The sequence below is a fragment of the Centropristis striata genome, chromosome 21 (genome assembly GCF_030273125.1).
Source record: "Centropristis striata isolate RG_2023a ecotype Rhode Island chromosome 21, C.striata_1.0, whole genome shotgun sequence".
Classification (NCBI taxonomy): Eukaryota; Metazoa; Chordata; class Actinopteri; order Perciformes; family Serranidae; genus Centropristis; species Centropristis striata.
The window spans coordinates 10,554,754-10,578,298 of NC_081537.1; the positions used below are offsets into that span (position 1 = coordinate 10,554,754).

The following is a 23,545-nucleotide window of genomic DNA, read 5'->3' on the forward strand; positions in this document are numbered from 1 at the left end:
CACAGTACCAGATCCCCGGCCAAAATGGACACAAGAACATGTAACTTGCATGAAAGCACCCGCCGATTACTGATACAGGGTCTGTTTTATTTGGTTAGAAAATTACAGCATTAAAATAGGCTTTTATTGAGCTTGTAAAGTTCCAGATTTTTTTCATTATGTAAGCAATAAAATGATTGCTTTCCACTTTCCAGTACAATGCTGTAATGAAAAAGTTGGATATGGAAATTTCTTTCAACTCCAACTCAACAATCACAAGCCCAATTTGTGAATTAAAAGTTAAAAAGCTGCATGTAATGGAAATGAAATGTTACACAAACTTCCCCATGACCTGCAGCTGACGCCTCTCCCTCCCCTACACCTGATGAATGAGAACCTGGTGGATTTCACTAGATGTTAGCCCCAAAGCAAGTAACAACTCTACCACTGTGAATAACAACTTTATTTGAACGATATAAAAACAACAACCATTGAAATATTTACAAGACAAGACGAACGTATTACAAAAGGACATTTAAAGAAGCCTAAGGATAAGTAATTCTAACACTAAAAAGGCTGTATTGTAATTCAAGCACCACACATGTATGCCTTCGTTGTTTTTTTTTTTAAAACATTCTTGTTATATCTCTGCTCTTTGACAGGAAGGGAAATCTTTTTTGCTACAAGGATTGCAGGTCTTTGTAAGTCTCAAGAGTAAATGCAACCATCTATTTTGAGTGATAAAAACGCCGCATGGCACAACTACATGTAAAACTTACTAAGGACCTGTTTTTATTACAAAATCTCAAACAGACTTCGAGTGTTAAATCTAAAAGTCTTCATCCGAGTCAGAGTCCAGTTTGTAGGTTACGGGTTTCCGAGCACGAGATTTTTTGTCCCGCGGCGCCACTTCCACGTCTGAAATATTGAAGCTGTCGTCCTCTTCAAACTTCTTGACTTTCTGCAAGGACAGAAAATTATTCAGTTATGGAATGTGTGGAAGTAGCAATATTTTTTTTTTGCTTTAACATCATTATAGAGGAAATTATGATAATGGCTACAGAATAATGACACCCTCAGCGCTTGGATTGGTTCCCTATTAGCCCGTCTGCCTCATGTGAAAAGGAAGGCTCAATTTATGGCACAAAAATAGAGGATACCAGCATAAATAATAGAATGAGGAAAATGAAAAGTAATGCTGCCATCTTTAACAGCAGCACCAACAATTATACCAGTTGGAAATGCTGGTTTTGGGGCCTCAAGAATTATGAGTTGCAGGTGGAAACTGACCTTGCTGGCGCCCGCTTTGGCCCTCATGCGGGACATGAGGTCTTCTGAGCTGCTGTCGGAGTCCTCGCTGATGTTCTGTTTCCGTTTCACAGCGGGCTTCGACTTTGCAGCTGGAGCTTTGACTTCACCCTCTGAGTCACTGGAGTCAAATGAAGGGACCTTCTTGGCTGCAGGTTTGGATTTAGAAAGAGCGTCCATGATGGATGGCTGCTTCACATCTGTAAGAACAGAAAAAAAACAACCATGCTAGTTAGGAAAAAATGCATTTAATTATTGTATTTTTTTTAACCAGCATGCCATTAAGGTGTCCAATTTGCATGTACGACAAACGTTAACATTGTAAGCCAAGGCAGTGACTATAACAACTTTACCTTGTAAGTTAGGTTTGCTAACTTAATTTAGCTAGCATCAATTATAAGGGCTTTCCTTCAACATCTTGGCTGCAACCTTAAACTAAGGTGCTGTATCCCTTTGTTTGGATTTTTTATTATTTTTTATTATTTTTTTAGACACGTCTAAATACCTGCAGCCTTCTTCTTGGATGCAGCTGGTTTCTTGGCAGCAGGAGCTTTCTTGGGTGCAGCCTCTTTGGTTTTACGTTGAACTGGAGGCTTGGGTGCAGACACCGGATCGTCCGACTGAGCTGCAAAATACCACAAAATCAAATAGTTAAACCTCAGACCGACCATTTCTCAAGCTCATCACTTATGTGATCCAGTCAAAATACTTACAGCTTGATTTGCTCTTTGCTGGTTTCTTCCTGCATAGAAATGACAACATTTGATTTGAGCTGAATGAATGAAAAAAAAGCCTTGATGTGAAAGAGGCTTCATACATCAGCTAGTTTTTGGTTTCCTACTCACGTAGCTTTGGGAGGCGGGGCTGGAGAGTCCTGGTCACTGTCGGCCATGGGCGCTGGGACAAAGCTGTCGTCATCACTGATAATGGCTATCGGTTTTCGGGCATCCTTCTTCCCCCAGTCATCAAATTCATCTTCACTGTCGGACATACTGTACTTCACCGCAGCTTAAGAAATAGGCAACAGAATGGTTTGATTTAACAATGCTGCCTTGTCAATCAGGGCCATAAGTCGTTTGTGTTACCCCTTTCTCGACCAACCTGAACCTGGTGCTGGTTTGCAGCTGGTTCAATTTGCAACCCTTCTCAGAATATCCAACATTACTGTGAAAACTAACCTCATGCCTCTTCGGGGGCTAAAACATAAAACACTGAACTCCTTGACGTGATCTCACTTGATGTAGTTTTACAATTGTCAGGAATTCTCTTTTCGTCCTTTCAAAATAAAAGCATCCATTTTCAAATAGTATAGCATAGTACTGTATGTGATTAATCGATTAATTGATCGTTAACATTATAGTTAATCGAGTTGGCAGGAGAGCCACATTATTAACGGCAGGCTACACCGTCTCTTTACAAATGTTGCTCATGGCTTTGCGAGCCTACATTTGCATCCAAATAAGACATGTACAACACATTTGTGCCGCTCATCTTGAATTCTTCGGACAATGATTACATTCTTTTCGGCGCTGAACACAAGATGTTGACGTTAGCCTGCTAACTATTGCATTGCAGTAAATGAAATAAAATAACAATATCATCACCAACAAGACCAACTAAAACGTATAATACTGCTCTCAGCCCCTGATGTAAGCAGTTCGTGGTTCCAGACCAGCAAAGAGTTGGTGCCGCCCTGGAGCCAGTTTTCCTGGCCGAGAGCCGGTTAATTGGCTGTTCGAAATGCAAAGAGATTAGGCACCTGCCCTCTAACCGTCTTGGTGGAAATTTGGTATAAAGTCGTCCCATAATATATGAATCAACAAACAGCGGCCCCAAAGATGAGTTAGGGTGAACCGAGATAGGAGAGCTAACTAGCCTCACAAAATGCTTTGTGTCTATGTTTTGAAAACATCTCGTCGCACCATCTGGGAAATGAAGACGTATGTATATGCAATGTATTTGGTATGAATGTGCAAACAGTGATTTCATAGGAGGACACTAGATGGGAAAGAGAAGGTTACACCTGGCTACCTATAAGCAATAATAGCAGTCGGAGTCATCTCGCAGGTTCACCTTTAGTTTTGCGTTCGGCACGCGCCACGGGGGCAGCCACTTCGTCTGACACGACGTCTGCCACCATTTCATTTTCAGACTCGTCATCCGACCATGGATTCTTCTTGGGCTTCTCGGCAACAGGCTTGAACTGAAGAGTGCTCTGCTTGCCAGACTTTGATCCGGCTGCAGAGAAGTGTATTTCTTAGTCACTTTAAATAAAAATGCAATGCAGCTTCATAACAGTAGGTATAGGTAATCATTTACTGTCACCCATTGCTTATGATGGTCAAGGTTTTTGTAGTTGGTACACTGTTGTGAATGCTCAGATATTCCAGCCCTCCCCTAAACTATCCACAATATCCAAATTATATTCCCACAGATTTGCAGACTGTAACTATTCTACAAACATCCAGCAGACATCTGTCATTTTGCCAGCCAGTATGGCCGGTCACCTGAATCAGTTTATATTCATGGTGGGGTGTGGAGTAATTGCTGCAGTAAAATTCAGAAATTGTTTTATGATATGAAGCCTTGATTCTCATCTTGAAAGTACATTATACTTTGTCTTGCAAGAGGTACGCTTGAACTGCACAAACAAAATCTAAATTTCTGCTTTCAGAATGAAATGAGAGTTGTGGAAGTGGAAGTGATGTATTTTCCCAGGGCTGCCACTGGATGTCACTAAAGAAGCATCACTTAATGGATGCATCTTTAAACAGGAGACTGCTGTATATTTGTCTTTTTTCCCCAGATAATTACACTTTACCATTTTGTTTGACAGAAATGGAACTTCTTATAAGCAAGATGACTACATTTGTAAATCATAGTAAGAAAATAAACTGTACAGTCTGACATATTCTCTGGTGTGATTTGCTTAGTAGACACTATTGAACTCAAAATCAACTCAAGATTATTTATTAGATTAACATTTTCTGTTCTCACCTTTTTCCTTTGGCTGCCTTTTAGTTTTCTTGCTCATTCGTGCAGCCAAGCCCATCTCCTCACTTGGCTCTGCATTCTCTACATCTTCTCCAAACTCCATCTTCATCACTACATCTTCACTCTACAATCACAGAAATAAGGTAGAGATAAATGTTACGTTAATATGGGTAAATGTGTATACTGCAAACATGCAGATATAAAGACTAACAACACACAACAGAAAGTTTTGTTTCTGAAAGTTGGAATAAACTTTAAAGACTTTAAAGCAGAATAAGATTACCCTTGTGTAATTTATTATAATTTGAAAAGACATACCTTGCTTCTCTTGCCTCCTCCTTTCTTAATACCAGCCTTCCTGTTAGCGTCAGCTTTCATGACGCTGGTAACCCGCGGGACAACGCGGCGACCCTGCGGCGTGGGCAGAGTCTCCTGCTTCACCTTCATGGCTTTGCCTTTTCCAGCCCCCTTTTTAACAACTTGCTTGCTGGATTCCTCCTTTTCTTTTGCCTCCAAATTCTGAGAAAAAAAAAGAAAATTAAAGGATTATTCAAAAGGTAGAAGTTTGATCACTGAATGGAACCAGCATGCATGCTCATATGTGATTGTAAATTAGGTGTTTTATTGCTGATCCCTTTTTTTAACTGTGGTGGACTTACTGTAATTGAGCATATATGACCGAACAGTTGTACTTGGATGTATAGAAAAAAAAACAAGTGTAGACAGATGACGTCAGTACCTCCAGCGCCTCGCAGAAAACAGCAAGGTCTTCCTTCCAAAGGTCTGTGGGAGACTTCTTCTTCAGGGTGCTCAGCTCTGTCATCTATAAAACAGCAGTTAGTTCAGAAATGAACATGAACATGAACATAAAAACCATCATGAACAAAACAAACATGAAATCATTCGTAAAATTGCAGCATTACTGAACATCACACCTTAGCATCCCCCTTCCTTTTTGCACTGTACCTGGCTGTGTATGAAAGTTAGACCCTTCTGGCATGATATCTGTTCCACTTTAACCAAGATCACAGGAATAAATGTTCCAGTGGACCCTGAACTTTGTTTATTGGGGAACTTTACAAGTATTCGTCGCTCTTTGAACAATGCACAGTTTAAATTTATTGAAGTTGCTCTGTGTGTGGCTAAGAAGTGCATTGCAGCATCATGGAAATCTGACTCCCCTCTTCTTATTGATAGGTTGTCCGTTGAGATGAATAGTTGTATCCCTCTGGAAAAAATCACCTATTGTCTCAGAAAACGATGTAACACCTTTCTGAAAATTTGGCAGCCATATTTAGACCATATCGGTACATCTCTCACACCAAGTGCTTAATGTAATCATTTGTATTGACCTTGAACACCCTTTTTTTTTGTTGTTGTTAGATTGGGGGGCTTTGTTATGTCTCTATACTGTTTATATTTGTACACATTACATGTATAAAACTGAAAATAAAATATTTCACCTTAGCATCCCTCTGTTTGCACAGCTCATCTTTCTTCTCTTTGGTCAAGTACCACATGGGCATGCTCAGCAGGTAGTTGTAGTCCGGCCCGCTGGTGTCCTCCTTCTCCGCTTCTTCCTCATTGTCCTCCTCAAGCAGATCCTCATTCTAAGAGCACAGACAAACATGTTCATTAGTTTGGAGGCTGATTATCTAGCATTACTCATATGTAACTGAAAGCAATTTAAAGTGTCTTGCCTTCTCTTGAGCCTGTTTCCAAGCTTTGACTGGGTCAGAGTCGTAGCCCATCTCCTGCAGCATGCGAATCAGTTCCTTCTTTGGCTTGTTCTCTACAAATAGATGAACAGCATTAATACATTTGGCCAAGTAAACACATTCTCACAATTATGACGGAAATTATTATCTAAACTGTCATTGCCATGAATATTACAACTTCAGGATCTGTTTTAAATTAAACATTTAAATAGCGCTTATTCAACATTTAATTTGAGGTTAAAATTTGCACTACACACTTTTTTCTTTCTTGTTTGTTTTTCAAATTAAATTGCAGCAGCATATACTTCCAAACCAATATTGTAACAAGCTACGAACCAATAACCAAGGTGCCCTGGATTTTCTCCAGGATGAAGCGGGCCTGGTTGGTGAGTTTAGCACTCTCCGCCCCCAGCATGCCGGCCAGCCAGTCCTTTCTCAGCACATAGTACTTCATCCTCAGCTCAAAGAAGTCCTTCAAAATATCCTGCACAGACTCGAACTTCTTCATGCTGCCGACATGGTCAAACAGAACCTAAAAAAAGAAAGATGTAAGAGATTTTATCCTAAAAAAGACTTAATCCATCCTGTCGCCGAAACACTGTGTGTGTGTGTGTGTGTGTGTGTGTGTGTGTGTGTGTGTGTGTGTGGCAGCAGTTACCATGGAATTGCAGGTGAGAGGACTCTGAAGTTTGAAGACTTTGTGGAGGCCAGCAACCTCTGCCTCTCTCAGCTTCTCTTCCGTCATCTTGATCACAAATCGCACAGTGGTGTCAGTGTGGTATTCCTTGTAGTCCGTGATCAGAGGAGGGACCTTCTCTGTGCCATTCATCATTGGCTCCAGCACATTCTCCTTGTAGGTCTAGATCATGACACACACAAAAAGGTGTTTAAAATGGTTACAAATGTACTGAATAGTCATTTGAATACAAATAGGGCAAAGAAGAAAAAAATTTCTGACGATATCCTTTCTTTATCCCCCCAAAAAAGCTGTTATGTTCTTCAAACTTATGCGTTCAAAATACTTCTAGTTAAACTTCAATGTAGAGACATTAAATGGGTTAACATTCAGGTTCTCTCTCCTGAGGTAAATTGTGCAGCACACAAGCATGAGCAAATAAGTGGCACATTATCATTTCTTAATATTGTTAACAACGTGACTTTCATGCAACTCTCCTCTACTGTTTATGCGCCTTCAGTTTGTTTCCTTTTTGAGATATTATAAATACCCGATAATGTAAAACTGCAAATCGTCAAAGCAACGTTGACAATATTATCGTAGACGATATATTTCTCCCATTTCTGGTTACGAAACATCGTGAACACATTCCTAAAAATAAGGACAAAGCTGTAGAGACTAACTTGTGTCCAGGCTTTGACAGGCAATTCAGAGATCTCAATGGTGGTGGAGTCAATGATGGCGACCTCTCCACTGATGATGAACTGGTTTTCCATTACATTCTCAATTGTGCCTTTGAAACCTTTGTAGCTTGGAAGCTAAGGGAGAGAAAAAAGAAAAAAAGTCACCCTCATCATCCAATTTTCACACCAAAAGACACAAGACAGCATTAGCAATTTCTTGTCCTGACCATGGGCAGAGGCTCTTCGCCGTTCAGCATGCGGTGGATGTTGTTGATGATCTCTCGTATGTCGAAGTTGGGGATCCTGCTGGCCCAACCTGTGCCGATGCCTTCGCCGCCGTTCACCAGCACAGTGGGGATGATGGGGATGTACCACTCTGGCTCTACACGCTGGTTGTCGTCATAGTTGTACTTGAGCAAGTTGTCATCCAAAGCTGGGAAAACAAGGCGGGCCAGAGGACTGGAAGCACAGAGAGTTGGGAGAATTTTTCAGTAAATCACAGACGAGGTAAAGGGTATACTCTGCCACAATCTTAAAGGAGTATGGAGTCCCTTTTATGCTGATGTGAGATACTAAGTGATCATTTTGTGATAAGCCAGTAATTTGAGAAAGTTTATTTTGAGGTACCAGGTCGTCATTTCAAAATACTATGTGATTATTTTGTTATAAGTGAATCATTACTTCAAGATAAACAAGTCATTATTTTGTGATACAAATAAATTATATTGAAAATGATTTCTCATTTTAACAACTTACAGGATCTCTTATTGTTAACCGCAGGGTAAAGTCTTCATCTTATTTATTATCACTTTTATGTGAAGGACATTGGTGCGGCTCAGTCGCCTGTAAATGCGCTATATGAATAAATTTGACTTTGACTATTTTCTACTCAAGGCTTCCATGGCATCCTGTAGCTTCAGATAAACGGTAGTTTGTAAGGAGGCTGCTGACCTGAGCATGGTGAAAATGTATCGAGGGCTGGCAGAATCCTTGCCGCCATGCAACCTGGTTCCAAACTGACCCAGAGGCTGCAACAGGTTCAGGTTATTGCTTCCCACAAAGTTCTGGGCCAAACCGACAATGGTCATCATCAGAGAGACCTGAAAAGGAGTTGAAGAGATTTAATCAGCAGTATTCTCAAACATGCTAAATATAGCTAGACTAGGAAGGCAGCATGTTAATATTCAACACATTCAAATGTGTACAAAAATAGTTTAATAAGTTAAACCAACTACTTCATCCTCCTACTACATCCCTATAGGCAGTAGCCTGACACCAAACCAACAGGACACTTCAGACACTAAAAAATACGAAGAAAGCTTCTCAGAAAGTTTACAAATGCAATCCTCAGCATTGTAAACTAATTTGGGAAATTAACTGAAAGTGTCACCAAGTGTCATCTCACCTCTCCATGGTGGTAGGCTGACATCTCAGCCACTGAGCCAGCCAACTGGGCCACCTTCACCTCCCTCTTGTCGTTCCTCTTGAAGCAGCAAAACATCACCTTCCTCTGGCCTGGTTTCAGACCTGACATAAACATAAATGCAGACACACATTTAACCAATCACACACTTAAAAAACGGTTTCTTACTGGGAATTCCCACTGGCAGAGAGATATGAGCAGCACATAGAAGCAATATTGTACAATCCCCACTTACTCCATTTTCCGTCATGTTTAGTGAAGCGTTTTCTGCATACACAGCTGTATGCATGTCTTATTTACCACATGTTAACGGACCACTCAAGGCTCCCAGTGTGTCTGTGAGCTTCACTCTGCAGCAGCTCGGAGCTTCACCAGGCTCACTGACAGCATAAATTTACTATAATTACTGTTTTACTTAATATTTTTCATGTTGGCTTCATGGGAAGAAATCAACAATGTTTATATATATTGATTGATTTTATTTCTCACAAGAAATGCTTCACTTAACACAACAAAAACAGACTTAATGCATAAAAGACACATGGGGTCTCCATGAGACGTGCCCTCAGTGGGGTTTGACAGGTTTAAGAGAATGTAATACTATTTGATCAGTGAGATGCGCGAGTGAAAAAAAGGATTCTAAAAGCACGTCCAGCGGGGATTGGATTTGGCTACAAATGTGTTCCTTACAATAATAATCACTCACCATCCACCAAGCAGGGGATTGACCTCTCATTGTCAGAGTTGGAGAAAAGTACCAACTCCTTGTTGACGAAGTCGTTGTACGAGAGGAACTTGGTAGCCTGACCGTACAGGTAGTCCTGTAGGGAGACGGAAAAAGATACAGTGAAACTTAACGAAAAACAGTGATGGGGTATATAAAATTCAGTGATTGTTGGGACGTTACCTCAGGCAGGTTGTGAGCTCTGCGCTGGCGCCTGTTGGTCATGAAGTTGGTCAGCCACTCTTTCCGTTCTTCAACTTTCTTCTTGCTAAAGGCCTGGGGGAAAAAAGATACAATAAGATATCAACACTCCTGCTGATAACTATACCTTAGCTAGGAAGCTTGAGATAACTTTGGGAACATCTTACAAGGCTGATAGCTTCATCGTCTTCAGGCCCGCCGTACTTGAAGGGAATACGGTGTCTCTGCATATCAGAGAAGTACTCCTTGGCCTCCTGCGATGTGCTGGTGCCCAAACCTGGATGGAAAAAGGGAAGATAACCTATTAGATAGAGCTTTATAATGACATGGTAGACCAAAACCATGACATTGGCCAGGTATGTAGGTTGCTTACTTGTATCTCTCTACTACCACACAGGGGTTTTGTGACAAACCTTTGTAGTATTTTATTTTCCAAGATTTCAAGTTGGACTGGCTTTCCTTCCATTCATCGAATTCAGGAATACTGTAGAAAGACAGCTGAGTTTTCTTTTGAGAAGCCTAACGAGAGGGAAATAAAAAACAGACACTTTAGTCACTTTTTGTAAATTCATCTGTTTATTTAAACAGTTAACATAGTCGACAAAATGGTAGCGTAGCATATGCCCACCAAAGACAATTTATGAAAAGTCATATTTTTATATAAATAGAAGCATGCTATGGTTTTGTCACTAGATGGCAGCATTGTTGCAAATTTAGGAAGACGACTCACAAGTTTTTTTCACACTATAAGCTATATCCCTGAGCTGTTTTGCTACTTTCTCTATGTAATAAAATAAATTAAACCACAGCACAAATTCAGGTGGTTTCAGTGTCAGATGATGTACCTTGATGATGGGGGTGATGAACTCCTCCAGGAAGTTGTGGCGCAGCAGTGAGGGCCAGTTATAGTGGATGAAGTTGATTAGCAGGCCCTTGATGTGGGAGCCATCTTGATCCTGTCACAATCACAGGAATAAGGTACAGTCCAGTCATATCCAGTCATTTGTAAAGCTAAAGGTTAATACCACTGACAACCTGGGACAGTGAGATTACAAGTTACTCTATGACATCATTATAAAGTGTTAAATTAGGTTTCAAATCAATTTTACCAACCTGATCTGTCATGATCATGATCTTGCCGTAACGCAGGGTCTTGAGGGATTCTGGGTCGCTGTAGTTCTTCTTGTACTGAAGGCCGAGGATCTTAATGATGTTGTTGATTTCAGCATTCTCCATGATCTGAGGATGAAGATCAAAGAATTTTTACTCTCAGCGGTTTGCTGAACAACATTACGGACAGATGACGTGTAATTTGGTTTTCTGGTTGAACCCCTTGCTTGTCATGCTGGCGGTGTCAGGTTGTTTTCATGCCTACAGTTTGTTTGCTCTGGTCCAAATCCCTTTGGTTTAGTTGTCTTTTCACAGAGAGAAAAATCCAAGCAAACCGACGCACTACAAACCACATGAGAGCATTCACACCTCTTGTTCTGGGCCAGTGCATATAAGGGTCGGGTGATAAGGCAACTGCTCCCTGTGCGTCTGTCTTAGTCCATATAGAATTAATATAAAAAATGTCAAATGAGTTCTTACATATTCTCTTTTAGTTTAAATTAATTTCAACTTGATTTTGTGAAAAAGTACCAGCGCTAAAGTTAGCCTTCAGTTGCACTTGAAAAAAAAATCTTCTTGTACACTATTGATAAATCAGAATTGTGAGTTTTTAACACACGATGAATGCTATCGGAGTTACTGCAAACCCATATCCTAGTCAGGGAGGGTGGGAGCTTTCAAATCAAGATGTTGGGCAAAGATACAAGGCAAAACATAGCAGAAGAAAGGAATGCACTTTAAAGGAAACTTCTTGAGTATCTTGTTTCAATCTCCAACTTGCTGCTACTACTACTAAGCAATCAAATGTGTACACCTGGTAGTTGGGTCTGATCAGGTTTTCACTACAAATAAAACTGCTCCAGAGTTAATCTGGGACCGGACCAAGACCACCTCCTCTACAGAATCCCTTGTTGTTTTGTAGTTGCCGCAACCTACTACTTAACAAACTACCCTAACCCTACTACCGCACTAACTCGGCAACGGCACCTAAACTTTTTAAAATTAAACTTAATCTGAATTCACTCCGAGATACTGTTAATGCATTTGTTTGCTGCAATCTAATGACATGCTGTTCTGCCTTACCTGTTTGAGTGAGGCCTCCCGGACGTTGAGCATTTTTCCTCTGAGAGGGAAGACGCCATAGCGGTCCCTGCCGACCACTCCCAGCCCAGACACAGCAAGTGTCTTGGCTGAGTCTCCCTCAGTAAGGATCAGTGTGCAGCCGATGGAGTTCTTCCCACCTGCCAGAGAAAATGGTTACTGCAGGATGGTGGCAACCCATTTGCTTTCTCACGAGGCTAATCCGCGTTAGGAAAAGAGTAAAATGACTTGACAAACAATACCTGCATCGTTGGCATCATCCAGTTTGGGCACCCCTTTGATTCTGTTGTGTTTAACACTTGAGCATTTCTTGTTGAGCTGGGTCTGAGCCTTGAACTTCACCCAGTTCATGATACTTTCCACAATCCCACAGGCTGTGACCTATGGAGGACAGAAAACGAAGAGGAATTTGTGTTATCACAATGATTACACTTCTGAGGGTAAGAATGGAATACCAGTGGTTCTTTAGTGGCACCTGTTTAATGAACTTCTCAGGGAGAGGACAAGTAGATCCAAAGTTCTTGTGCTGCAGAGTCATGTTCTCTTTGGTCTGGGAGTCAAAGGTGGGGTTCTCAACCAGGCAATTGACAAAAACCCACATGTGGCTCTTCACCTGGTTGGGAGTGGAGCATACAGTTATGGTTTTGACAACAAATACTATTTGGAATATTTTACTTGGATCTGAGTTCACATTGAGAGGACTGTACCTGGAAAGGCTTGATGGCCACCCCACCTTTATTCTTCTTCTTCACCACTTCAATGAGCTTGGCAACCACCTGGTCAGCCACATAGTCAACGTGCCTCCCTCCCTGAGGTCCAGAGGAAAACCAGAAGATCCCATTTGAAGAATAAATGACATAAGTCTTAATCGTAGTGACACAAAGTGGCTGGGAGAGCAGCCAAACTTGTACTTAGCTGCCAAAGGAACCAGGTCTAGTAGTGCAGTCAGCATTAAAATGCTACATAGCTGCTGTACAATAAAAATTTAAAACAGGGCTAAAGAAATAATACAATTACAACTGGTGATCAGTATGACAGCATACTACTTAAAATTTTTAATTATTAGATTTGCCATTGAGGTCACAACCCTCTTGCTCAATCAATCTGTTACACAATAGATGCACTGCAAAAGACCTAATAAACTGTGACATTACCTTGGTCGTGGCAATGCTGTTGACAAAGCTGACTTGCTGGAAACCTTTCTCACTCATGGTGACGCAGACCTCCCACCGATCATTGACGACCTCGTGGGTCACGTTGAGGGGACTGCCAAGCTCATTGACCTTGTCCTTCACATACATGTCCACGTAGCTACGAAAACCTGTAAGCTAGAGCACAAGAGTGATCTTAGTCTTGATCACAAGATTCACCCCTTACAGGCTTCTGGAATGAACAGTAAAATTATAAAAACAGTTACTCATTAGGCAGTTACAAATGGTAAAAAATTAGGTATGTGGATATTTGTACAATTAAAAATTGAAGCTAGTGTAGGTTTGAGATGTAAAAGGGTTTAGAGAAATATCATAATTTGTAGTAGTCATTAGGGATGGGAATAATTAATCAATGAACGATTAATGGTTGTTAAGACTTTGGTCGATCACGTGGAATTTTTATTCGATCTGTGCATTTTCTTATTTTACCTATTACTGCTTTCAGTACTCAATGAACTGAAAGGCTGAGCGTTCAGTTCTGCTGCCGTACATGAATAAGCCAATCAGCTGAGAAGTTGGATAAAGCTACAGTTTGCAAACTGAAAGTCGCAATAACAATTATAAAACACACAGAAATACAAGAGTATTAATGTGAGCAAAATTAGCTTACTGTATCAAACCTTGCTAGCATAAATTAGAGTTTAATTGAATCCAGAACTTATTTAAACACAAAACACTTTTAAATATGCAAGAATACTGTGAAAACTAACCTCAAGCCTCTTCTGGGGCTAAAACATAAAACATTAAACTCCTTGACGTTGACTTTACAGTATCACCTCACTTTAGTTAGTTTTACAATTGACAGGATCAAGTCTCTTTTTGCCCTTTCAAAATAAAAGCGTCCGTTATCAAAACAGGCTTTTGCGTAGTACTGTATGTGTATATATCTTTTATTTTGCCCATGTATGCATGTTTTTATACATACTGGAGTATGTATAAAAACAGTGATTAATCGATTAATTGATCATTAACGTTATAGATAATTGAGTTGGCAGGTTACTTCCAAATGCCCATTCCTAGTACCGGTAGTCATAATTCTGACAAAAAAAATAGTTACACGTTCAAACCATTTTCTCAGCTGAATGAGATGAGCCTGAACATTAAATCAGTGTAAAAATCCAGAATTGCGTTTGCTGAAGTGGTTTTGACATCTGTTAACACTGTTTAAGTTCATTTTGATTCGATCGCATGATTTCTGAAAGATAAAATAAACACATTTCTAATTTAGTAGGTGGTTGGAAGAAAAGGGCAACTTACTGGAATCTTCTTGCCATTGAAGAAAACGCGCACACCCTTGGTAGATCCGGCTATGTCATAGGCCCTCCTGGTCATCAGAGCCACCGTGTCTTTGTCCAGGATACTCATTTTGAACTTTGATAGATCCGGCTTAAAGGTGATGCAAGTGTATTCCTCACCGTTAAAGGATGTGATGCGAGAATCCCCTGCTCTGGCCATGTTGTCATACCAAGTCTGTAGAAAACATGGACATGCTCAGAAATTACATCTTTCCTTTTCAAGTTTCAACGGTTACAAAAGAGCAAATGTGCTTAAGCCTCCTAGCATACCTGCACGAAGGTTTTCTTTGACTCTTTACAGGAAGTCTCTACAGTGAACTTTGTGCTGAAAATGTTGCAAAGTTTAGCACCATATCCATTGCGTCCACCTAAACAAGTATTGAAAGGGAAATGTGGGTTAGGGTACGAGAAAGGCAACAGTCTTATGATTACACACCAGACATGGCTACAGCTTGTTGATACAGAAGCTTATATCTGGTATTAAATGGCATTTGCTGACGACATAGGTCTAATGTTAAGAGTTTGTCTATCTTCTGTTATGGTGAAATACCCTTTTTGGAACGGGAGATGGTTAACTCTATTTAACAATAGAGCCACATTTTCTAATAATAATAATAAATCATAATTACTTATGATTATGACCGACATTTTGGGGTCAATGGCTGTAATTTTTACTTCCAGATAAATAGTTAAGATATGGCGATTAAACATTGTGTTTTGTGGGATCATTTAAATTTATTGACTCTATTGTGTCATTGATTCTCACATTTCCATCCCATATTTAGATTTCTGCAAATTCATTGGTGGGAAAAGTGTTATTGAATCAAGAAATAAAAACCCAGGCTGTTAAACAGAGCATTTCCTTCAAACATATAAATCATTACATTTGTGTGCACAGCTATCAAAATAAAAAAAAATCTTCGGAATTCCACAATCTGTCTCACCAGTGACTTTTTTCTCATCATCATCGTAGTTACTGGAGGTGAGGAGCTGTCCGAAGATAAGAGCAGGCACATAGACCTTCTCCACCTTGTGCTCCACCACAGGAATACCTTTCCCATTATTCCACACACTGATGACGTTGTTTTCACTAAAAATAAAACACATACACGCACACATTTCATTATGTGCTTCTGTGATACCAAAGAAAGCAGTTGAGTTGGCTATGAGCTGGGGTTATTTATTTGTCAACTTACAAGCAAAGGGACTCTCTGGTGGGGTTATAAGATATTTTGAGATCTTGTTTTTTTGCGCAATATTATATATTACTCACACATCAATGTTGATCTTGATGCAGGACATGCTTTTATCCCTCTGCTTATTGTCAGCTGCATTGACTGTGGAAAGAATTTTAAAAAATTGCTTTAGTATATATATCCCATAGGCCTGCCATGAGAAGATTTTGTCCATTAATATTAGCAACATCTTAAATCATTTAAGCCATTTACTCACCAAGGATCTCATCAAAAATCTTGTAAAGCCCGGGCACAAACGTCACTTCACGGCTGTTCAGGCCCTCATCCTCATCATACACCCACATTTGCTAAGAAAAGAAGTCAACTGGTGATTAGAAAGTCCACACTTGTGTTAATGTGTATAATGTGAAACATTATTGTTGTTCTCCCATTGCCAATTCTTCCAAAATATAAACTATAAATAATCAGCCCTTCAAAGACACAGACATTGTTCTGTGTGACCTCTTACCTGGGTGACAGGCTCTACAGAGCCAATGTAGGTGTCCGGTCGGAGCAAAATGTGCTCCAACTGCGTCTTCTTCTGATAGATCCTCTCCACTGACAGACGCTTTGCATCTTTCTTCGTCTTTTCCACCGGTTTGTTTTCAAAGAAGGCCTGGTGGGAACGAATCTGGGTTAACTTTTGAGAATTTTATTGGATTGCAATAGACAGTCTCAGGAACACTATTTGAGTTACAAGTAACCTCCATACAATGATCAACAACACCTGTAATGCCACTTGCTCTAACAGCCTCACACGGCAATGACTTAAATTTCGAATTTCTTTAGTTTTAATGTAAACAAAACAAAAACTTCGGTGACTACTGAGAAAATGTGTTATTAGTGCAGTCAACAACTCATCCTCTTGTAGTGGCTGGGATATGATTTCAGTGTGTTGCTCAAAGACACTTCAGAGAGGCAGATGTTTGGGCCGAGGTTTACTGTTTGGCTGCAGCTACTTCCTCATTTGGAAAACATGTAGTTCACGCTATTTACCTTTAGCTCTCCAATGTGAAGTAACACTAAAACAACCTGACTAAAACGTCCTCTCCACAAACGTACATTTTCATTTTTTTTAGTTTAGATAAATATGAATGAAATGATTATGTCGTGGTTTTCGTAAAGTACCCCCACATAAAATGAATGCAACATTATTATTGCAAGTGCAACACCATGCTCTGTTGTGAGACGGATAAGTTATCCTTATTTATTGGAAGAGATACAACGTAACGTTAGCGTTACCATAGCTAACTAGCCAGAGGGGTTAATGTTGTGGACCATAAAATGAACATGGCTTATTGGCTTCTGTATAGGCCTACATCACATTTAACATGTAATCTCTTTGTCTGGGAAGGGAAATGATTGTGTTATTGATACATGGGGCACATCCAACATTGTTATCCTGACCACTCTGTTGACGATAGTTATGATAAGGTTTTACAAAACGTTGTCAGCTGGCTAACTTTAACCGCTGCTAAGAGGTTTTACTGCAGCTAACACTCACAGCAACGTTAGCTGCTGGGAGGTTTTACTGTAACTTAGCATGTTAGCTAGCAACAAATATCAAAGTCATAGTAAAGTTACCTTGAGTGGTTCCGCCATTCTTCTTAAATTCCCTGCTTAAACCTAGGACTTGCAACAACTTTTGACTACGTTTGTGACCAACGTTAGCAAACTAACCCCTACCTAACTCCTGAAACTAACTTCTGCCTGGCTGCTCTGAACGTTACCGTCGGCGACTGAAAAAGAATGACGAACGCGGGTACAAAATTCGAATCTTAGAGGAAACCTCTCCCGCCTGCTTCATGGACCAATCAGAGTAGTGACATTCTGACGTCTCCTTCTTTTTCAAGTAAAGAACCAATCAGCGACGGTTGGACGGACAGGAGCCCGCCCACACTGTCTCCAGCCAATCAGCTTCCCACTGTAGAATAGACTTGCACACTGACAAAGATGCAATAGTACCAATTATCAATATGTTATTCTAGAAAAAAGTCAAACTGAGCATATTCCCAATAACAGCCACCAACCTGTTATCACCACATGCATAGGTTTATACTGTTAATTCTGTCCGTGGTTTATACACATGCAAAGCTAGCACATATTTAATTTAAAGAATGACCACTGAGTACAGTATATGAACAGTGGTATGTTTTTTATTCTTTTGGCTGTACTGCAGCACAATGGAAGCAAGAAACACAAGATTAGAGTGCTGACTTTGAGCTTTAAAGGTGTTTGGAATTGATTATTGGGTGAGTGGTGTCGGAATCATAGCCCATTTACCCTTGAGGGGGTAAGTGTAAAAAGGGATACAATTTCCACACAGTTCACTGGATATTGATGTGAACACCATTAAACCTGAAAGTCAGCACCATAGCCTCATGCCATATGCATTGTTTCATTTGCTTGCAATGTATGTGTTGCAAAGTGTACAGCCACAAACAGTATTCTGAAAATGTGAATTCAGTGGCAAAACAGACCTTTATTGTGTTTAAGAATGTTTAATTGGATTTTATTAAACACACACTTCCATTTAGGGGCTTATGAAGCTTTTCACCATATTCTGGGTTAAACAAATGCATATTAGGTCTCAACAAATCAATGACTAAAATGTGCCTCTATTAATGTCCAAAAATGAATACTGTTGTATTCTGCCTGTCTTTATTGGCAGCATATCAGACAAGCAGCTGTAGCATTTTTGAAAACTTTACCATAATCTTTGAAGCCTAATATGCTCTCTTTGTAATCCTGCTGGATTTACAAAGATCAGAGAAACTGTGATATTCACAGCTGCATAATGATATTCAGGATTCACAGAGCTAATAGAAGCTGCAATATTTAACATCTGTGCACTTTCCATCTTATTTCCATCTCATCTTGAAGTTACACCTGCAAAGTGGGCAAATAACTGAACACCTCTCCCAAAAAGTCAAGTGTTCGTCATCAACTGAGGGGCTTGTGTCAGCACTAAGTAAAGTAGGTGACAGGTGCTTTTCACTCCCTGAAGAAATAACTTTGGTACTGGAGATGTAAATCTTAAATAGATGTACAATAACTTGCACTTATCAACAGCAGTCATTGGCCCAGTTCAAAATATATATAATTATACAAGTCTGTTACGTTTTAAAATCTTTCATAGAAATCCTGGCTGACTGGGTCATCTGTGTGGTTTAGAAAAACAAGCACTCAAGCTCACGATTGCTGTAAAACTATCATTTAAATGTACCTTTTGATTATTAGGGGTTGAAATCACTGTCTTTTTCAGTGTACAAATGTACAAGAATTGACTTGCAAGAAAGTATTTTCTGGAAATACAGATTTCCCTTTTCCCAAAAGTGTTCGGTTTAAATTTAGCTTAATTTATCAATATTCTCTCCCACTACATCTCTCTCTCCCTCATTTCCTCCAATATCTTTCACACACACACACACACACACACACACTGTACATGATAGCTGCCTAAAAGCCATTTAGTGGTTAATGAGTTTATCTCCCCAGAAGTGTGCCGTTGTAGTTTCATGAAAGCCCTCAACTGATCTGGTTTGCAGCTATATCATTGTGCAAAGCTTTCCTTGGAGTAAGCTGAGGTAAAGTGACTCAGAAGTACAGGATTTAAGAAAGAATTAAAGAGAAGAGTCAGGATTTTATTCAGTATTAAGCAAGCATGGGCCTTCACATTTGTGGTCTGTTGGCTATCAGTGAATGGAAATGCAGTACTCTGATTTATCTAACCATTCTATCATACTTATCTTCCTTCCTCTGCTATGTTGCCCACTCATCTGACCTTGGCATGACAATAATAGGGCTGAGGAGTTTGCGCTGTAGTCCAGCGGATATAGTGGAGTGTTCACAAATAAATCCACAGCTGCAAACATGAATGAAGGTTGGTTTGATTTTCTACTTGGTATCTTAACCAGCTGCCCTCATACTTTTTTCATACCTAAAATGCAATGGTTCCTTCAAAATAGAATATTTTTTATATTCCTCTGTAAGTGAAAAAAAGATATTTTAGGTGCAGCATTGGATCTTTTGCTAGATTGTAGAATTCACTGTTATGTTACCTTCAAAAGATATTCCATTACCTCATCAAAACTGTAATAAGAAGCCTTATCTTAAGGAACAAAACAATGCAGACAAAACAAAATGATATATAACCTTATTACCTTAGGGGTAATGGTACTATTGAACAGAATCAGTATCGACTTGAATTAACAGAAAAGCAGCAAAACATATTTAAGCCACCTAAAATATAATAAAATCAGTATCATTTAACGTGTTCGCTGTATTTAAAATGTTTTCAATTCCCTTAGACAGATCTGTTTAACTTAATGCAAGGGGAACAAAATTCCTTTGATCCTCTCTTAAAAGCCACCAGACTCCTTTGAAAAAAATAGTAAATTTGCCTTGCAGATCACAGGTGTTTCTGGTCTACCTGCCTGCCTGGATCGTTGAGTTTTTTGTGTAATTGTGAATCCAAACCAACCCTTAAAAACACCAAAATAACACAATAATACAAACAAACTAAAGGAATGATACAGTGGTAAACCAGCACCTCTCTTGCTTTGCAAGCTAAAATTCATGTTTTTGTCAATGGAGTCTGATGGCTTTGAAGAAAGCTAACGGCTTTGTTTACTGCTGTGTAAACTAAAGCAAGGACTGACTGATGGCAAGGCAAAGTGGTGAAAATATTCGAAACAGGGTACACTTACACTATTGATTTTTTTTTCAGTGGACATTTTTTAGGTGGGTAAAATACACTAAAATATGTTTTGTAATTCACTGACTATGCATAAGTACCCCATTCAACCCCACTTCAATAAATCCAAACATTCTTAACTACAGGTGCATCTCAATAAATTAGAAATAAATATCATATAAAAGTCCATTTGCAGTAGTTCAAGTCAAATATCCCCAACCGAGTATTGAGTGCATATAGATGGACATACTTTTCAGAGACCAACATTTCCATATTAAGCAAATTGGCCTTTTGTAATATTCAAATTTTAAAACACTGAATTTTAGGTCTTCATTAAATGTAAGCCATAATCATTATTGTTAGAAAAGCCATGAAATGTTTCATTCTGTGTGTAATGGATTTATATAATGAATTATGTTGAGAAATGCTGAGGAAATCTTTCAAATTAAATTATCTGACTCCAACACAAAATCCTCACTTATTTCTCTGCGCTGATCGTTTGATGGGGAATGATGAGTAGGAGACGTCCGAGTTCTCACTTTAACTTAATTTTATTACAATATGACAAGAAATGTGCAGTTTACAGAGTCTCTGGGTTCAATCTTCACGTCCCTGACATGACATTAGGCTGGTCAGTTCATGAGGCTGAACCAGTCTACTTTCCCTTGAACCCTTTTTTATAACCTAACAGAGGTTTGATAAAGAAATGTAGGTTGAATCCTCCAGAAGTCGCCTCCTTTCAATTTGGTGATTTGTCAGTTTATTCAACACGTGGACACGTCATGTCACCAAGCAGAGAAGACCGTTATCTTTCTGCTCAGCACACCATGTTAGTGACCTGACCTGTTAACAAAACTTTCAAAACCCAAACTCCTGCCTTGATATGACTTGCAGAGATGTTATTGGAGACATAGATATTGCAACAAGCAATAAAATATAAAACATAAAGTAGGGCAGAGGAAGTTTAAGCACATGGAGTAAATGTATTATATAGTTTAACCCTTTATCAGGCAAAGAACTATATTTGGTAACTTCAGGTAATATTTCGAGAAAAAAGTTGCAAATTTACTAGGTTAAAGTGGCAAATCTACAAGAAAAAAAGTCGCAGATTTAAGAGATTTGAAGTGGCAAATCTGTGCGAAAAAAATCGCAGATTTACGAGAAAAAAGTGGGGGAAAAGCAACTTTTTTCTCACAGATTCACCACTTTAACCCTTAATAGGGCACTCATTGAAATACTTGCAAATTCCAAATTTCAAGCCTAGAGAATATTGGAGGATATTACATACAGCCAGAATGTGTAAAAAAAACATACGAAAATAATATTTTGAGAAGAAAGTTTACAAGATTAAAGTGGCAAATCTACGAGAAAAAAATGCGTAGATTTTTGAAAAGTTGTAAATCTTTTTTTCGCACAGATTTGCACTTTAAATCGCTTAAATCTGCAACTTTTTTCTTGTAGATTTGCCACTTTAATCCAGTGAATTTGCAATTTTTTTCTCGAAATATTACCTGAAGTTACCAAATATAGTTCTTTGCCTGATAAAGGGTTAAATGTATTTAGAGGAATCATAGTTTGAAAACAATATTAGCACGTGATCATTGTAGCAAAGCATCTTGCATGATTCACCTATAAATGCACAGAGAGAGGGTACATACACAGTTAGTGAATTACGCACGCATAGATAGTGACCTGCGTCAATCAGATAGTGACCCCCACCCACGGAGACAGACAACAGAGACAGAATAAGAGACAGAATAACATATTTTAACAATTAATGACATAAATAAACTTTACTATAATATTCTAATTTATTGAGATACACCTGTATACCTTTAAGTAGTTTGGCACATTTGTGAATACTTCCATTGGATACCGTTTTATATATATATTCTTTTTTAATCTATCTTTTCAGAGTACATCATTTTAAAAGCAATTTAAGAGAATAAAATTACATACATTCTTCTTAACGATGCCATCACTTTTGTAACCTTGAAAGACATTCACACAGGAGAAGTCCTCTTATCTAGTACAACTGGGCTGTCTAAAACAGGGAATACTAAGTACTTGGCATCCAAAAATAGTCACCCATCTGAAGTTGCTGAGAGACGTTAGCAAAGTAGATGGACACCCGTGCTCTCAGTACCACCTGCTTTCCTGTTTATTTATTGATGGCCCTGTGTTTTCAGAGGCCTGATACAGCTTGACTGTTGGGGAAAAAAGAAACTTGATGTGTCATAGATCTGCTGATAGCTGTCTAAAGGGGCTGTTTGGTGCAGCTTGATGTCCCGTGTCATACAAGGATAGAGCTACTTTACAGATATTAGGGTGACAGGTAAACAACAGCTTATTCCAGCTGAGCACTTGACAGGTACATCAGAGTTTGTTCCAGAAAATATCAGTTGACATTTTACAGTGATAAGGATGCATATTTTTTCTTCATTTTGACTCCCACCTGCAAAGATAAGATATGTGAGTGGACCATCAGAGCTCTCTGAAAATACTCTCAGAAGTGGATTTGGAAATACGGATGATGTGTTGAAACATGGCAGAAGTAGAGCTATTTCAGACATTTGAGTGTTGCTTTTGTAGGGAAGCCCTAAAGGCCATGACTCAGACATTTTATTTCCTCCATGATTTTCCCATGATAAGCCATGATTCTTTTTGTTTTCTGGAGTTGTTTATGTCATTATCTCAAAATAACAAATGCTGTTTCCCTGAGATAACTGGTTGGTTTTCTTGAGATTTGGAGATATTAATATCCCAAGATTATCACGGTATGTTGATTTGAGTCTGGTTCTGCTTTTTATTAATCATAAGGCTTTAGTCCAAAAGACTATAAAGGTTGTTCTTTGAGAAAACTTCCTGTTCGAGTTGGAGATGTGTTCCCCCAGAGTTCCCATCATAAGTTTGAGCATTAATTAATTCACTTCACTTCTGAGTAATTATTTCCTGGCAAAGACTAGTCCCATTTCTTCTTGTGGGTGTTAAATGATAGACAGGAAGCAGAGCATGTAATGTGCATACTGATATGAAAACACTCAACTAGAATGAAATCATGATGGAAAACAGAAAACTGAAATTACAGCTTCATGTTTACTGTGAGCATTTATCTCAGGCAATTTCCTGGTGTGTGACAGACGAAATAATTGGCAGCAAAATGTTAAAGGTAAAACATTTAAAAAAAAATT

The 23,545-nt window shown here is 39.2% G+C and overlaps 1 protein-coding gene across 2 annotated transcripts; it reads right to left on the reverse strand.

Moving 5' to 3' along the window:
- Window positions 1–424: 424 nt before the first annotated feature.
- On the reverse strand, window positions 425–17,405 carry top2a (DNA topoisomerase II alpha). 2 transcript variants are annotated; one of them, XM_059325333.1, is made up of 35 exons: window positions 17,243–17,405; window positions 16,128–16,274; window positions 15,876–15,966; window positions 15,697–15,760; window positions 15,368–15,513; window positions 14,694–14,791; window positions 14,386–14,598; window positions 13,072–13,245; window positions 12,625–12,726; window positions 12,393–12,530; window positions 12,160–12,298; window positions 11,900–12,057; window positions 10,820–10,945; window positions 10,552–10,662; window positions 10,120–10,225; window positions 9,874–9,983; window positions 9,689–9,781; window positions 9,488–9,602; window positions 8,764–8,885; window positions 8,310–8,458; window positions 7,586–7,817; window positions 7,359–7,493; window positions 6,658–6,858; window positions 6,336–6,531; window positions 5,982–6,073; window positions 5,745–5,891; window positions 5,021–5,104; window positions 4,600–4,800; window positions 4,285–4,405; window positions 3,361–3,525; window positions 2,133–2,295; window positions 2,001–2,029; window positions 1,793–1,912; window positions 1,270–1,487; window positions 425–940 (listed from the first exon to the last, which is right to left on the reverse strand). In XM_059325333.1, exons 1-35 carry the CDS (start codon window positions 17,258–17,260, stop codon window positions 809–811), a joined length of 4,656 nt encoding a protein of 1,551 aa, XP_059181316.1. In that variant the 5' UTR covers window positions 17,261–17,405; the 3' UTR covers window positions 425–808. The 2 variants fall into 2 exon arrangements, with proteins under 2 accessions (XP_059181316.1, XP_059181315.1); XM_059325332.1 differs by having other exon boundaries at window positions 2,001–2,059.
- Window positions 17,406–23,545: the final 6,140 nt, after the last annotated feature.